The following is a 16,990-nucleotide window of genomic DNA, read 5'->3' as shown; positions in this document are numbered from 1 at the left end:
AATATACAATGACAAAAGCTGAAAAAAATGTGTAAGTGCACGTTGCCAGACAAAGCCTTATGATGACCATGTGCTGTATCATAATGGGACCCAGAAGCACCACTATCATTAGGTAGCTTTTCTTTAGGAATTCACTTTTGTTTAGAGGCTTAGAACTTGGCCATTTTACTAGTAGCAAGATGAAACTTGCCCTGTAGATTATGAGTTGTGCTAATTCTCTGTTACTTCTAAAAATCTAACAACTACCCCCATATCTCACATGTAAGTTCCCTTTTTAGAAGTCAAAGCATTTTAAAGCACTGCTAAATGTCATTTAGGTGACCCATTTAAAACCTAAACACAGAAAAAAACGGCTATACACGTTTTTTTGTCTTTTACACTTTTTTGAAAATTCATGACCAAATTATTTGCCTCTAAAAAGTGATTAATGCACATTAACTAATACGTCATAAATATTATCCATGGCTGACTGCACATCAGTGTGATGTGTGTCGTGTAAATAGCATAGAAAACCTCATTACCTCTATAACAGTTAAAGATACAGTCATATATCAAAGTATAGCATGTAGACTTGTGAAAATGCAAGGAAAAAACACAGCAGTTTCATTCACCATATTGTAAATATAAAGACTCTGACTCTGTTTGACTGGAGCCTTGTGCTCCCATGAGCTGCACTTAGTGCTAAGCGGAATCCTTGCAGCTACAAAGAAGCGCCAGTTTTATCCAAGTTTTGGACTGACTGAAGTCAGGGCAGATCAAGGGAGGAGAAAGCCCATGGGATCTATAAAATTTAGAACTATAGATCCCACTGGCTTAGTAGAAGCCCTGAAATACTGAGACAGACTATCCACTGGCTGGGACATTACCACTACTAGGACATTAGGACCCTTACGGGGTCAGAGGGTCAGGACCACTAGGTAATCCTGCCATGCAGCATAATAATTCCAGCCACATCATAACAAATCTAAAGAATTTGAAGGAGAAAGTTTTCATCTCTGCACATATCTTTATCCATTCAAAGGCCAACAATTATGCCTGAGACAGTGAGTTGCAAGGAAATTAAAATACAGCTTTGAATGCCCTGGAATAAAATATAAATGGTAAGCAGAGAGTGCAAACAAGGAGAGAGTCTTTTACATGAAGCCTCAGACAGCACAAACAGGATGACCACGGGGAAATGTTACTGTGTCAGCTGATCCACAGTAACTTCTTCCCCTGAACTACCCAAGAGCTAACTCCACTGTAATCCATATTCAATAGCTTTTTCAAAGCCACCGTGCAAATTTGTAGAATTTCGAAGTAGCAGCTTCAATAAATTCCAAGCAAAATCAGAATGTCTCAGTCTTTTTTCCATTCTTCATTGTCTTTTTTTTTTTCTTTTGAAAATACAGATGTTAATGTTAAATACATTTTGCAGATTTAAGGATACTTCTGCCTTCTGTAACAGGTTTGTAACAAATTATCTAGACATTCCTTATATAGTTTAGTCAAGCTTTCCCTCATGCAGTTTACTCAGTTTCCTTGGATTCACCGAAAATATTTAAGTATGTGCTTAAATCTCACTGAAGTCAGTCAAGCCAGACTCAAGCAAATGCTTAAATGTTTTGCAGGGTCCTGCCAGGTGCTGATCACCTCCACCATCACCAGACTCCTCCATCTGGAAAGAAAGTTAGTTCCAGAAAACCCATGAGAGCAGACACCATTACACATCTTTTAATGCCCAGGGTATGTAAAAGCAAAGACTGGCCACCACTGGAAATTCAGCCCAACCCCTTCCAGGCCAGAATAAGCTCAGCCCAGGCACTCCCAAAGACTGTAGCTGCTTCCAAATCTGGATGTCTAGCCAGCAGCCTGTCAGCCTAATGCAATGCCCCTGTACCTTCAGGCTATCCAACAGATTTTCACTACTACTGTATTAGTTGCAATCTGTTCACCAAAGAGCCCTGAAAGCTGAACTTGTGGAGCATTTATTGCACAGCCACACGAGAGGCCATTGTGGCAGAATCATTTACTAATGCACTGATGAAAACGCTGTCAATTGCCAGCAGCCTCTTCAGAGGTTAAACTTTTATTTCATGCCAGGAGTAATAAAGTGGAAGTTTTTTGACCTCTTTTCTGGGAGAGTGAGAAAAAGAGCAAGTGAAGGAAAAAGCCAAATAAAAACAAAACAGGCAATGGTTTGTTCCATGGCACATTGAACAAACAGTGCAGAATTTTTGGTTGTTTTTTTCCTGTCTCATGAAGTAACATAAGGAACTTCACAAAATAAAATTACTTGGCGTGTGGGAGGGCAGAGGAAGGGAGCAGATTGTGACTTTTTAAAGAAGAACAAGGACAGCAGCTTTTTTTGTGTGTTGTGTGTGGCTCATAGTCTGTTACTCTCACTTGCCTTGTTTCATGGTAGAACTATAATTATTCCAAGGGAAAGGAAACAGTGGATCCCAGACCAGTCCACACACTGCAACAGCAGTCTTCCTCTACTGCCCTCCCTTTTATGTCTTCCAATTACCACGTTTAAAGGGAATTTACATGCTCAACAGCACACTCCAGAAAGGTGAGGTGTAATATGCACATGCACTATTTTATCAGAAAAGTTGAGAACTGCTGAGTTTGCTGAGTGCAAACCAAACAATTCTGGGGACGCAAGGTTTGCTACACCAGTTGAATTAAGCTGGTTTAAGTCACAAATGTAATTTATCCAAACACAGTAACGTTCCCTATGACACAGAATTAAATCTACGAGGTTTATTTTATCTCTTTTACCTCATTTTTCTTTCCATCTGTTTACTTCTCCCATAAATTTTAAGTATGCAGGGTCATTAAATCGAACAGCAGATTACTCCTTCTGTAAATATACCCTGTTCTGCTGTCACAGTATCTAAGCCCTGCTCAAGCATATTGATTATGTCAGATCATCCGCTGTTCCCATAACTCAGCCTTCTGCACCTGTATCCTGCATTCCCTACATAATGCCAACTGGCTTATTAGTAACATTTTACCACTGCATTTATTCTCCTTCTACTAATTTTCCAGAGGTGGACTGTTCATAACTTTCCATTGTCTTCATGCTATTTATTTCAAGTATTTGCTGCTGTTTATTCAAGGAAAGGTTTCTTGTTGATTTCTCAGAGCTCTCTGGTGTTTGTCACAGAAGTACTGCTCCTGTACTACTTAAATATTTAAATACTGTTAAATAATACTATTTAAAAGACTAGTTTATAAAAAATATAGGTGAAAAAATTAGTAGTCACACAGGGAAAGATAACACCCAATTTACTTTCAAAACAAAACCAAACATTGCAAGCTACTGATTCTAAGAGGAAGCATGGAGTCAGAGTGTGCCATATGGCATTTGAAATAAATCAAGTATTAAATATCGTCCTGCTTTTGGCAGGCAAACGATCAGTTGTTTGAATTAACTAATAATAGACAATCTTGACACTGTGCAGAAAAAGAGGGATTATTAAATTGACATAACTCAATCTTTCACAGAAATTCTATTTACACACAACAAAGTACCTATTCAGCATTAGGCTTTAACATAATTTAACTTCCATGGAGCAAGAGTTCTACAACTGTAAAACCAAAGAGGATTTTCAAAAATGAAGAGTTAATACACGGTTCATAACAAGAAAATGTGGACTATGTTCACATCAGCGGAGTATCTTACCAAGAGCCTTGATCAAAGACGGAGGTAGCCCCATTAACTTCTGCTGTTCTTACCTTACTCCCCTTGCTGCTGATAAACCTAAGCTAAACCTCTTGTTGCTGATAAAAATAAGAGCCTAAAGGTTTTTTCCTTGAATTTTGTAACATTTAGTCTTTGGAATACAGAAGTCCCTGATAACTTTCTTTACATAAAATTCCTAGGGAAAAAAAAAATCCTGAAATATAGTTAGCATTGCATAAATCATTATTTTCCATTACATTATCCTCAGTGCAGTCTACAGCAAAACCACTGCTATTTATCAATCCTCTTGTATTTCATGAATATCTAGTGCCATTTCAAGCCCATGTTGTATAGACCATCTTCATTAATGGTAACTTTAAGGGATTTTGAGGTTTTCTCATAAGGTTCAGAGATAAAAGCTATTAAACACAAAACGCTTTTCACAAAGATTTGCAAGAAGGAATTTAAAATTCATGCAGAAAATATACAAGTGTCAAAATACTATCCAGCTTTATGGATCTTCTTTATCCCTTCCCACCCTCCTCAGTGTAATGCAATTACTGAAATTAAAAGCCTACCAGTCACATTAATAGGAACCACATCCGTTTGGACTGCTTGTGCTTGTTGTCGCATTTTCTCTTCAGGCGTGGGCAGTGGGAGTGATTTAGTCCAGTTGGTTTGGGTGTTGATATCTGATAACTCATTTGAAACTGGAGTTTTAGGCCTTTTGATGGTAATAAGCTTTTCTTCTTCTGGGGAAGAGACGGGACACTATAAACAGAAATACACAAACAACGTAAGTTTACTACCAGGAAAAAAAAGGTAGGACTATGGTATTACTAAGGTATTGCTGCTGTAGTCAGCATGACAGCTTGTGGAGCAAAATACACCCTCACAAATATGACACTCTGACCTACGAAAAGAGTGATTATAAGAACCAGCCAATGCACTCTACCAAATCCTCAGCTACAGGTCAGTGAGATAGCAAAAATAACTGCTTTGGCCTTGGAGAAACTCATGCCACAGTCAAGGGGTTCGTTTTGCCAATTTTTCAGGGGTGAAACAGTTAACAATATTAGTAACTGCAGAATGGTCATTTTAAGTCATTCTTTATCAAGGTGGGAGATTTCACCTCCATCATGGGTGTTTCACTTAAACAAAAAAAAAAACCAAAACAGAAACCAACCAACCAATGGAAAAACTTTCTGCACCAGAAAAAGAAGTTGCAATAGCTTGTGCAAATCCTTCTACCACAGAAAGTTATGTCAAAAAAGCCACTTCCGTTTAGGGAGCAAATCTGTTTTCATTACAAGGTCCATGCTGGCATGCCAGTAATGGCAAAGCAAGCCATAACGTAGCTTTTTACTGGTAGTCCGTGGCAAATGCTCAGGACAGGAAAGTTCAGGGCATGTGCAAGACATCACTGGGGCTTCCAGCAGGTGGTCACAAGCTCCAAGCAAACCCAAAAGTAGCCTTCTCTCCTCCCCACTCTACCCAGCATGGCACCCCAGGGAATCCCAGAAGCAGGAGAGGAAGACCAGGGACAAAACCCAAACTTCTGCCTCCTTCTGGCCCCAGGCAAACAAAAAAGACAAGAAAACCATGGAAGAGGAGTTGTGTAGCAGCTGCAGCACTAGCTGAGATCTCTCTGCAACCTCCCAACTCCTCTGCTTCAGGGGTGTTTGCTTTGGGACCTCCCTCTCTAGCACCAGACCAAAGTCACAGCCCTCTACCCCTTTTCTTCATTCCCTTTGGAGAGCAAAATACTACCCTACATAGGGCTGTCAGTACTGGATCACTGCCTCCCGCAGCAGTTACTCCCTCACTGCCATACACAGGCATGGGAAGAAACATCACAGCTATTTGTAACAGATGGGGTTTTTTATTATCATGGGGTTTCAGTCTATGCGATCTGTTTTCTCTTGAAGCCGAGTGCTATACAAAAGACATGCCCAGACACTGTGCCGCAACCACTGTTTATCATTTCAAATTTTAATTTTATTCCTGTTACCATGAGGAGTTCCCGCTGTTTATAAATAAATAACCATTTATTTATTCTATTATGCTTTGACTCTACACCCTGTAGGACAAGGCCCAATGTTTTATTAAATAAAAAAAATCAAAATAAAAGCAACTTCCAGGCAAAAAGTAGAAGAATAGAAAAGTAAAATCTCTTCAGATAATAACAAAAAAACATTTCAGACAATGAAATTACTACTAATGTCATCCTGCAGTTTGGAACCACATTTTGAAATGTGGGAGCTTTTCTTTCAGGAAATAATCCATTTCCTTAAGTCTTGCACTTCTTCACTAGAGGCTGTGGGAAGGATAGCTGCTGCTCTGTAGGACACGGCACAGCCCTCTGAAAGCCCCACCAATTCGCTCAATACAAGCTGCTTGGATGATGCCAGTATTTTTGCAGGCCTGCACCGTTTATAAAAGGCTCTGAAACCATTTCTATAAAAATATAATGTAAATACTTATCTTTTTATGAGTGTGTGTACATACACTGTTTATACATATATACAGCATGGGCACACATATTTCTATGTACTTACACACAAACACAAGGACTTTCCCACCTCAGATCACTCAAATTCATAAAAACCTTCGTTAACTTAAGCAATTTGGGACAGAAATGCTGCTGCAGAAAGGAAAGATGCCTCCAGGCCATGCTTCCCCCCCAGCTAGGTTTAAAAACAGCTGCAGGACAGAAAGGGTTTGTAAGGAAGGTGGCACGGGTGGGTGGCAGTGTCACGGCAGGCATATGTCCATTCACTTAAAGGAGTAACCAGGGGCTGAGTCAAAGAAGTATCTACAAAAAGCTTTTCTCTGCTTGAATCGGGGCACCGCGGGAGACACCTCAAGCCTGGTTTTACAGTTTGTGTGGCGTGAGGGTGAGCTCCAGTGACTCTCAGATACTCTGCTTGGTTGATACAGTCAGCATCAATATCTGTCACATTCAGACTATACTGCAGTGCCAGGTCTCAGCTGTCATACAGCAGTCACCAGGGGCTACTCCAATATGTCAGGTGGCAAAGATACTGATTACAAAGCCACCCTTCCTTTTCAAGGAAATTACTCAAACTAAGCAGAACACTTTTTCCGTTCCAGTATATGAGTAGATAGAAGAACTGAAGCATCTACTACAAGTGAATCCTAATTTCCCCAAAAAATGCAGAGCAACAATCACAAGTTTTGCAGAATTAAAAAGTTGAGAAAATTGGGGTAGATGGAAGAAAACAGACAGAAATGAATCAGCCCTGTCAGCATATAATGAATGAAAAGCAACTGAAAACCCAATCGTGCAGTTGAGTTCAAAGCACTGTGTCAGTAAGAATGATTTTCTGCCATAGGACAGTGGTGTGTACTTCTACAAAATAATTCAGTAAAAGGGTTCCAGGCTGTTTCGGGGTACAGGAATATTTCACTTGTAGGTACACTTTCAGTGGTTCCTGAAGAAGCATGACTGTCTCTACTTACATTCTTTCTTCCAAAGTACTCACAATGGTAGTGGTTCTAGGGTTTTTTTGATGTGAAGATACTTTTAGTGAGCGTGACAAAGCTGTACGCAGCTTTATTGCACACAAAGGAAAACAGCAGCTCATCTTTCAGTTTTCTTCACACAAATTGTTTACCTTTATCATCAGGATGAAAACAGGGTTTTACATATTTTTAGCAAACATTCCCACATTTACGACACAGAAGCTTGCTGGAAGATGCAGTGATTTGCTGCTGCATTACAGGACTGTCTTCTCAAGCAAGGTCTGTTACATCAGAAAGAACTGGACTAGGCAGCATTTTGAGATTAGGTATCTGCTTAGTGAAGCTGATCATAAACACTATGTTCATAGTAGAATAGAAAGCACTTGCCCCGTTTTTAAAGCATCTCTGATTCGTAACAACTTTATTGCTAGACTTTAACGGCCACATTTCTGTGCAATGGGATGCTACACTCATGTCCTCAGGAAAATTTGTTGGAATTTGTTCTTTTTAATGGACATGGGAAGAGGGAAAGGTGAGATGTGAAAGCAGCAGCCTTGGACCCTTGCAGTGTTTCCATGAACATGCATTAGAGGGGAAAAAGCATTACCTTTCAAATGGGCATTGAAATGAGAATCCAGGAGAAAAATGGCCCATAAATACCCTATAGACAAACTATATGGCTCAGTAAGCCAGAGCCTCTCTGGTGCCTTGTTGACATATTGTCCCCCAGCCTATTCAGATGCTGAGATACAATGAAAGGGTTTCTCTACCTCAGTGCATGCAATCTGAGAGGTCTCAGATGACAAGTGAGTATATGCTGTATATCTTGCAGTATGCTCTGCCTAAATATCCCGTTTATTTTTCATCTTTTTATATTCCAGGAGTTTATACTACACTGTTTGAAAAAAGATGGGACATCCATGAGGAAAATTTAATCCATACAAATTTACATTTCAGCAAAGGAACATCAAACCTAGTCATGTCATTTACCTCAGTGTCTACTGCAATCACTTCTAAAATTATAGTTTCTCAGAAAAATAAAAATTTGGAGGGGGGAAGATAAAAATCAGTGTTGCAGACCACAGCCATACCAATTCAGTTGTCTATACCAACTGCCAACGTCTTATTACCATTGACCAACATCTTATTTCTTCCCCAGCCTTTTATTAGATTTGATGGCTTTAAGTGCCCTTTCACCCAGTGCAAAGGGTTCTAGACAAATAATAACAGGGGGGGAAAAAAACCCAAGCCCAAACCTTTAAATTCCTCTTTTCTGGTTAATCAAGAATGTCACTTTATGTGCCTGCTTCAGCCCCTGGGGTTTCACACTGTCTTATGGAACACTGCCACATTATAAATTTACATGAATTTACACTTAAGTTGAATCAGTCGTGTCTTGCTCTATTTTGTGTCCTCCAGATCAATGTCCTCAGTCTAGTTCTCCCAATTTTCATAGAATACCGCCTTTTATTACTTCTACACACAGATCTTGAGCTGCACTAGCCAACTTTGCTATCCTACTAAATCCTTCACTTCGTAACCTTCACTGTCTCATTAAGGAAGGTGGAGGTTTTTGTCAGCAAAAATTACTGACCATCAAGCAAGTTACCACCTCAACCAGCACTGCAGAAACGTTCTTTCCTTCTTCCTCTACTCTGTTGTAATGGGATTAAAAACATGAGAAAAGCTGTGCTGCATCAGTTCAGAGCTCTAAAAGCCTACCTAATATCTGCCTTATGATAATGACCAATCAATGAGATACAGGTAAAATTAAATCAGGAGATGCATACAGTGGATACCCTTCCCAGAACCTTCTCTCAGCATTGGACGGACTCCTCCCTTGCATAAGAATTTACCCAGTCGCTTTCTGAACCCATTTAAACTTTCAGGATCCACAATTCCTGCAGCAGTTGCACAGTGTGAGTATGTGTGAATTACCCTCTTTTACTTCTTCAAAGAGTTTCTGTACTCATTTCCTTATGCTTCGGTATTTTATGCTTTGAACTGCTGTTTCTACTAAGTAAATTAGCAGTATTTTTTAAAAAAGGTGAAATAGTATAAAATACATGTGCTGCTTACACGAGCATCCCCATGCAATTGCAGCAGAGAGGCAGGGAGGCTAGTTGAGGACACCACCACCTAGATGTATCTCCAGTTCTGCTAGAGCCCATGCCTCAGGGCTCTCAGATGTTTCCATCTCCAAACTGGAGTGCCCAACTGCTTTACCCCTCTTAACACCAAGTAGTTTTGGATTAGACCTCCTGAAGTCTCTCTAGCCAGTTCATGCATTTGTTTTTACTTAGAATACTAAACAGCCTCTTGCAGATATTGAAGAGACAACTAACAGTTTGGCTGAATACAGTGGCAAAAACACACTTTTTTTTTCCCCATGAATGAGTAAAATAAATGTTTTTTCACCTGAAGCTTAACAGACTGTATCAAAGCAAAGTTCATAAGCCAAATGACAGGACCTGGGGAAAAATACCATGAGTGTTTGGCATACAAACATTTTCATAGATGGAATAAAGACATGATATACTGCATGCCTGGGAGCAAGCACTCTCTATAGCTCACATTCATCATTTAAGGAAAACACACTACACTACTCCAAATGAGTTAAGTTTTTCCTTGGCTACTTACAAACCAATGAAGCATTCAATTAAATAAAGCACAGTGTTCACTAGGGGAGGGGTTTCAAAGGAGACAAATGTTAATAGACAAAAAGGAATTAAAAATTTCAGCAAACCAACTGAACAGAGAATATTGGACCACAGACAAAAAGGATTGATGAGGAAAAATAAAGGAAACAAACCTGGCATGGCATTCTTCTGTTGAGCAGCTGATTTTTTAAATTATTTTTTTAAAACAGAAAACAGAAGTAGGTAATGACCGAGAGCTAAGAGCTGTGTAAGACTGCATATATGCTAAATGCTACAGATAACATCAAGCTGCAGATATGGCAGCTGGATGGTCCCACTCATGGGCAAGGTACCTTGTTGCTCCAGGGAACCAAGTTACAGCAGGCGTTAATGCAAGACTGAGAGATGCAGTCTAACAGACTAGACTGTTGAGTGAGACAAAAAGAAACAAAGAGAATAAGTGATAAAAAGGGTAAGAAAAGAGAATGAGGAAAAAAACACATAAAAGACAAATACATTTAATACACACAATGTACACATTTCAGAACATAAGAGGAACCAGAGTTTGAAAGTGACATCTCCATGTATCTTTGACACTGGGAAAACAGAGCATTACTGAAGGACAGGAATATCTCCCAAGTTGTGTCATCAACAGTGGTATGTAAGAGATGAGAACAGAGGACGCTGGTCTCACAGTACTGAGATGTAAAATCTAGATAAACCAATTTAATCTCTAACAAAATCAATTAGGATGCAGTGGAGCTTGGCCTGTGCTCCATTAATGCAACTTGTAAGAACTAATATTATGACTAAAAGGGTAGTTCCAAGAACTTCGTTTTATATCAACTACCACTCAGAGACCAGTTTTCTGTGTTTTCTAATTTTGTTTGCTCATTTTTGAGTTGGGCTAACTTGCCTGCGTCTCCCTAATGGTTTTTCTTTGGAGCAGGAAATGTTCTGCTTATCTCAGACGTTTTCCAAGACTCACGCTGAATCATGTGCTTTGTGGTATGAATATTACCCTCTCTGGAAAGACACCTACCTCCACAAAATCTGAGAATGTGGATCAAGGTCTCCTCTTGCATCACCTAGCCATAGTTTCATATTGCCTCTGGCACAGACAGACAAGCAGAATATCTGGCTACAATTTTGTAAAAGCAGATTAAAAAGAGCAGGGAAAAGATGGTTTCCTTTGTGAAATCTCCATGCAACAAAACACTGTTTTTTCTACAAGTTGGTAATTATATCAACTTAGAAGTGAACTTCCAAACAGTGAACTGCTATTCATCAACCCATCATTATTCTGCTGTTCTTGAATTTTGATTATTAAGTATTGCATGTACAGAATTTAGATGTTTGGGTTGTTTTGCTTTGAATAGACAAAAAAGCTATAAAGCTTTCATCTAGTAGTGAGGAGTTCACATTTTGAACCATGGGATTTTGGTGACCCCCAGTTCCACACCGTTACTGAAGAACTCTTCTGACAGCTGAAATATGACTTGCTCAAGGCATAAAACTTACTGGAATTACTTGGCATTTTACCAGTGAGATTATAATTCAAGTTCAGAGATCTGTTGTGGAAAGCGTTCATTTTTAAAGAAGAATAAAATTTTAGGCCATTACAAAAAAAAGCCAATTAAACAAAGATACTGGTCAGAGGACCCCATGAAACACCAAGTTGTACAATACGAAGAGAGAATCATGCTACAGTTTACAAGGAATTAACATCTTTCTGAGCTGTAAGTAAGACTGGCAAGGTTAAGGTTAAGGTTCTGAGATAATCGGTAACATCCAAGACTGTCAGTTTGGCAGCTATCTTTCTCCACAGCTCTGAATCATCCTTTCAGCTAAAAATATTAAAAGGAAACTATTCCAATTTGAAATGGAAGTGCTATCCTATCGTTGATGCATACTTTGTTGTGTTAATCTTTTTTCAGAATGCACAGAAATTTTAACACATTACATTAACACTCAAAAAAACCCTTAACCAAGATAAGGATGAGAGCTCTTGGTCTCTAAGAAGCCTTGCCCGTGCTTACATGCTCTCAATTCAAACTCTTAAAGAAAAGTGTACTTACATTTTTTTCAATGTTACATTAGTACATGTGCAGATGGTCATATGCTGCACAGCATTGGCTAAGACCAGTTGATAAGATGTATGTATGGATATATATGCAGTACATTAATAGCAACAATGTGTTAATATCCTCCCCAGTGGAAAACATAATTCCACTGATTTCAGCAAGGTTTTGCCAATTATAATGCATTCCACAGTATGAGTGTGCTTTACATTCTCTGCTTACTGCCAGCACATACCACACACAGCTAAACAAGATGCTCTAACATTCCCTGCCAATAGACAGATACAATGCAATCGCCACCTGGCTGAGAGATGGTACATATTCCACATCACCTTTTTTTATGCAATTAAAAACCATGGAGGATAGAATTGAATACACTGTACCCTTTGAAGTAAGTTCTCAGGATCTGCACACTTTGTATACAGAGTTATTTGGTCCAAGCTACAGAGGCACATATGGTTTAGTAACGATTCAAAAAAATTAAACTGCATTACAGTCAAGGATATCCTCCCACCCCCTAAGCAACAGTAGTTAGTGGCAAAGTATTGTAGAGTATCTGTCTTGAAAATCCCAGGAGCTCCAGCACTTCAGCTTTGGATAGCCAGGCTCTAGTGCATCCTGCTGTCCAGCCCAGCAGTAATGTTCTAGCCCACACCACCAAAGTTAGCTTCTCTTTCAGAGCCCACTGGCACACCAGGGTAAGGTAAAAACAGAGGAGCAAAACTTGGTTTCTTCTTTAGAACATTAATGCAATTCACTAATTCTGTAATTGAAACATATATAAATTGACATATATAACAATATGTCTTCACAACTTTCTCAGGACTCGTGCTCAGTTGTCCCCTCTCTTCATTGGTTTAATTAATTGCTAGAGTTTAAGCTAAGCATACTTGGTTGAGATGTGAGCATATCAACAGCAAAACCATGAAGTAAACTGAAAGAAAGCTGATAAACCCAACTTTGTGGGCAATCTTTCATTCTTCTGGATGCCTTCACACAAACAGCTGTGCTGCATTAGGCCAAAGCCTCTACTTAGTGAAACTGTGTAACTGCCTGTATTAGCAATTCATAGTGTGCATATGCTGCTGTTACAACACCAGTACAGTGATGGCTGGCTAAGAGCTCTTCCTGCTACTTGAATGGAAATACTTACCAGATTCAAAACAGTTACCCTTGCTGGGGTCTTCCTCTCGGAACATTACCAAACTCCTGACTTTCACATCCTGAACATGCCAGTAAGAACTTTATATAAATGCATGGGATTTTCAAGAGACTATGGAAGTCAGATGACCTAGTATCACTGTAATTCAAAGGAATAAGCATCTTCATGATCTTCCAAAAATCCTGCCTTAAACTGCACCAGGCATGTATTCTTTCCAGCACTCTGGCCCCCACCATTACCTTTTGTTCAATTTCTTCATAATCATCCTGGTAACTTCCACAGATTGCGCTGGAAGATGAGGAGAAGGTTGGGCCCTGAGAGTAATACTGCGAGCTCCGGTAGCCATCCCGCCGCAGCTTGTCACACTCTGCCGAAAGACAGAGAAAGAGATGATTAATTAATGACAAGAGCCATTACTGTTTACACTGTTTACAATGGCACTTACAAAAGTACAGAGTATTTTTCTGAAAATGTTTACCAGGCATTAGCATTGTCTGTCCCAAGTAACACAATCCAAAGGTGCACTTCTCATATTTGTATCCGTATTCCCCCTCCCTCACATACAATATATACATAAGCACACACATAGCATACATATATACACGGCTTTTATTTAACCCAGGAGATGGCAAGAGCTTTGGAAAGAAAGGGGAAATGGATTTATTTACTTATTTAAGCAAGGCCTGGCTTGGTGTGTTGACAGATGGCAGCATCTTGCAGGATGGGAGACAGAAGCATGTGAGTAACACCAGGGGTCTCATTTGCCAGGCCGGTAGACATCCATTATGTGCCTTACCCTTGAAATGATGATGTTGCTCACTACTCAAGCACCATCTGCTAAATAACTTTGGCACTGACCACTTGTCCTATCTTCCTGCCCATGGAAGAGACCATTTATTGTAATTTTGGAGATAGGAACGCAAATCATGGGGATCTCAAAAATCTCATGTTGCTGCAGACCCTGTGTATGTTAATACTGGAGAGTTTTCAAAGTCCAGAAAGAATTCAGCACAAACGTGCATCCTCACTCAAAACGGCCAAAATCCCAGTCAGCATCTCATCCCCCTCACCCAAGTTTTCCACAATCATCTTCCCACTTCCTAATTGATATTCAGTGTGATTGTGCTAAAGAATAACAGACGCCAGAGCATAAGGAAAAATTAAACGTTCAGGAGGCAGCAACCTAACTCATCAGGCCAGTCAAAATGGAAGTTTACATTTCCAGACACAGATATCTGAATCTATTGAAAGATAAGGAAAGCACAAAGAAAATTAAGTATTTGGTACATTTCTGTCTAAGGAACTGAAAGTTCTGCACAATACACAGGCATTATCATGACACAAAGCACTTCTATCATCACTTGCTGAAGAAAAGCCTTCTGCAACTGTATCATCTGTCTCCTTATCTTGATCATTTGAATACCCCATAAAATGGAAAACATACAGCCTTTATATTGAGGGCAAGGTTTTAGAGAGGCTTTTGCCTGGCAAACGATTAAGTGGAGTTACAGTTTGCAACTCCAGCAGACTTTTCCTCTGTTATACTCAGATGCTTCTGAGACTGAGGTCTGGAGGACTCTGTGCTGATGGGTTAACTGACCTAAAGCAGCCACAGCTCTGTAAGGATTTAATCAGTGCGAACTCCCTTGTATCTGCACACGCACACTGAGAATGCAAGCTTACAGTTTGACAACTAGCTATTTCCATCAGAGCCAGATGTATATCCTGGTCTATCACACGTTTCTGTATGGGGTCAAAAACAGCAGTATGGCATGAACCTGTCATATCTCTCTTAATTCAAGGACCAAGGGCGGTGGTGGCAGGTTTTGAAATCTCAGGTTGATAGCCCTCTTTACCTGTTTCACACGTGTGAGCATGCTGACACTGCACGCATCTGGCAAACAGCTGCTGTACTTCAGGAGGGGGGTGAAAAATGACTGCCAGCAACCGCAGTAAAACAAATTCTTCCACTGCTGTTCCAAATCTGGCACTGGATCCAGCCAGATCCAGGACATAAAACTCACAAATGTGAGCACCCTGATGGGCTCTTTGTCAGCCCGAGCTACAAATCAACAGGGATAAGCTGGCTGTGCCAGAACAAGACAGGCCAAAGACTTGCATCAACTTGTAGCATGGGTTAACATGCTAAGTTGTTAACTTAAGACACTGCAAGTTTTACCTTCAGATCAGGCACTAATCACCACAAAAACACACGAACATAACCTAAGGGGTACGTATGAATGCAGTTATTTTTCCTCCCATTCTTGGGATAAGGTTCTGGGTCCTGGCTGGCCACTCCTGCAACTCTGACATCAGGTACCATGGCATGCCCCAAGGGCAACAGGCCCTTCTGGACCATAGCAGATGCACGCCCTGATATTAATTGCTTGACCTTATTTATTCTCCTAACCAAGGAGATTAAGATGATGAATAGTGCACTTCATGAAGCCCAGAAGAGCTCCCAAAACTTAAGGAAGTCAACACTGCAGATCTCAAGTCCATTGACAATAAAAACCTGGCAGTTTATCAAGCTCACAACCTCCACTTATCCACAACACAAGATCCGTGTAACATCAGAAGCTATTGCAGTAACATTGCTGAAGAAGCCAAAAGAATTGCTACAAACCGCCAGCTGACTCACACCAACAAAAAGGTGATTTTTCCCCCAAACCAGCTTTCCTATTTATGTACTGTCACTGTACATTTTGCAGCACAGCAGGAAACACACACTGTGGGTGGCACTCAAGGCCAACAAACCTCAGCACTTTCACACTGCAACAGCCCACAAGCGCAACATGAGGCCGATCACTGCATCTAACTGAAGCTACTGCCGCTGCCAGACCAAGGGTGGCAGCTTCTGTTTAAAAACTATTCCAGTTGGAGGCACGCCCCATCTCATCACTATTATTAAAGGTACACATGGTCTTCTATAAGCAATCAGGCTTGTGTTTTTCAGATAAAAGGTTTTTATTTATGTAAAAAATACCAATGAAGAAACTAGAAATACTTAATCTAGGAAAGACTCCAGACGTTCTTTTTTCCCAGAGGAGCAATACTTTGTCCTATTCCCGCAATCTCAAACAGAGAGGATACTATACTATACACTGAGTTAAGTGAAAAAGTTCTTAGTTACACATGTTATTTTAGAGATGTCTGTACTGATGCTGACTAGATAACAGAAGGATACAGCCAGTCCCAGTTACTGAAAATCTTCAGTTTTAAGAATGTGACAACACGCTGGTGCTAGCTGAACTAGGGACATACATGCTCTTGGTTGGACCCACTGGCAGGGCTGCCATGACCCACGTTATCCAACATACAGAACTGTGCACAGCTTTTCCATACTTCTGGCCAAAGAACTGCCAGGGCAAACCCCAGGAGACTGCATCAGGCATGATGGAAACACCCGTTCCTGAGGATGCACCTGCCAGTTCAAAGCTGCAGTCAAGCTCGAAGTCATAATCTTGCATGGATCTGATCTGAAACATGCAATAATATTACTGTGCCCCAAAATAACCAATTTTGTTTACACAAACACTGGGCAAAGCCCAGGAGGACCAGTAAGAGCCAATGCCTCGGCAACTGTGATCGGTGGCTGCACTGGGTAATGCCATGGCAGGAAGGCTGGAACTACCTCCCCTTCACCCTCTGACTGCTTCTGGGGCTGAATGCACAGGGGTGCTGCCTGCTGCTTTCTGCTGCCCTGCTTCTACCTAGCTTTCCTGGCTCGGTAAAACCATAGGTTAGTTCTTCTCCTCTTCCTTCAATACTAGTGATACATTGAATTTCAAATCCTCCTCTGTATTATAAAAGTTGCTTACAAATCACTGTAGTCAGATTGCATTGTAATATAATTTATCCCCACTTACGTGGTACAAGTTAAACCCTTCCTAGAGAAGGAAATTTTGCCTGACGTTGAGTTTTGCTGTTCACAGGGTGGTTTTAGTTAAGC

The 16,990-nt window shown here is 40.3% G+C and overlaps 1 protein-coding gene across 1 annotated transcript in view; it reads right to left on the bottom strand.

Annotated features, from left to right (window-relative positions):
• Nucleotides 1–16,990, bottom strand: part of NHSL1 (NHS like 1) — a 182,152-nt gene that overhangs the window by 20,304 nt on the left and 144,858 nt on the right. The window contains 3 exon segments of the mRNA XM_080390103.1: nt 4,249–4,441; nt 10,149–10,220; nt 13,278–13,405. Coding sequence (XP_080246229.1) covers nt 4,249–4,441; nt 10,149–10,220; nt 13,278–13,405 — 393 coding nt within the window.

Source organism: Falco punctatus, assembly GCF_963210335.1.
Source record: "Falco punctatus genome assembly, chromosome: 5".
In the NCBI taxonomy this organism is placed as follows: domain Eukaryota; kingdom Metazoa; phylum Chordata; class Aves; order Falconiformes; family Falconidae; genus Falco; species Falco punctatus.
This window is presented reverse-complemented; position numbering and strand designations above follow the sequence as displayed.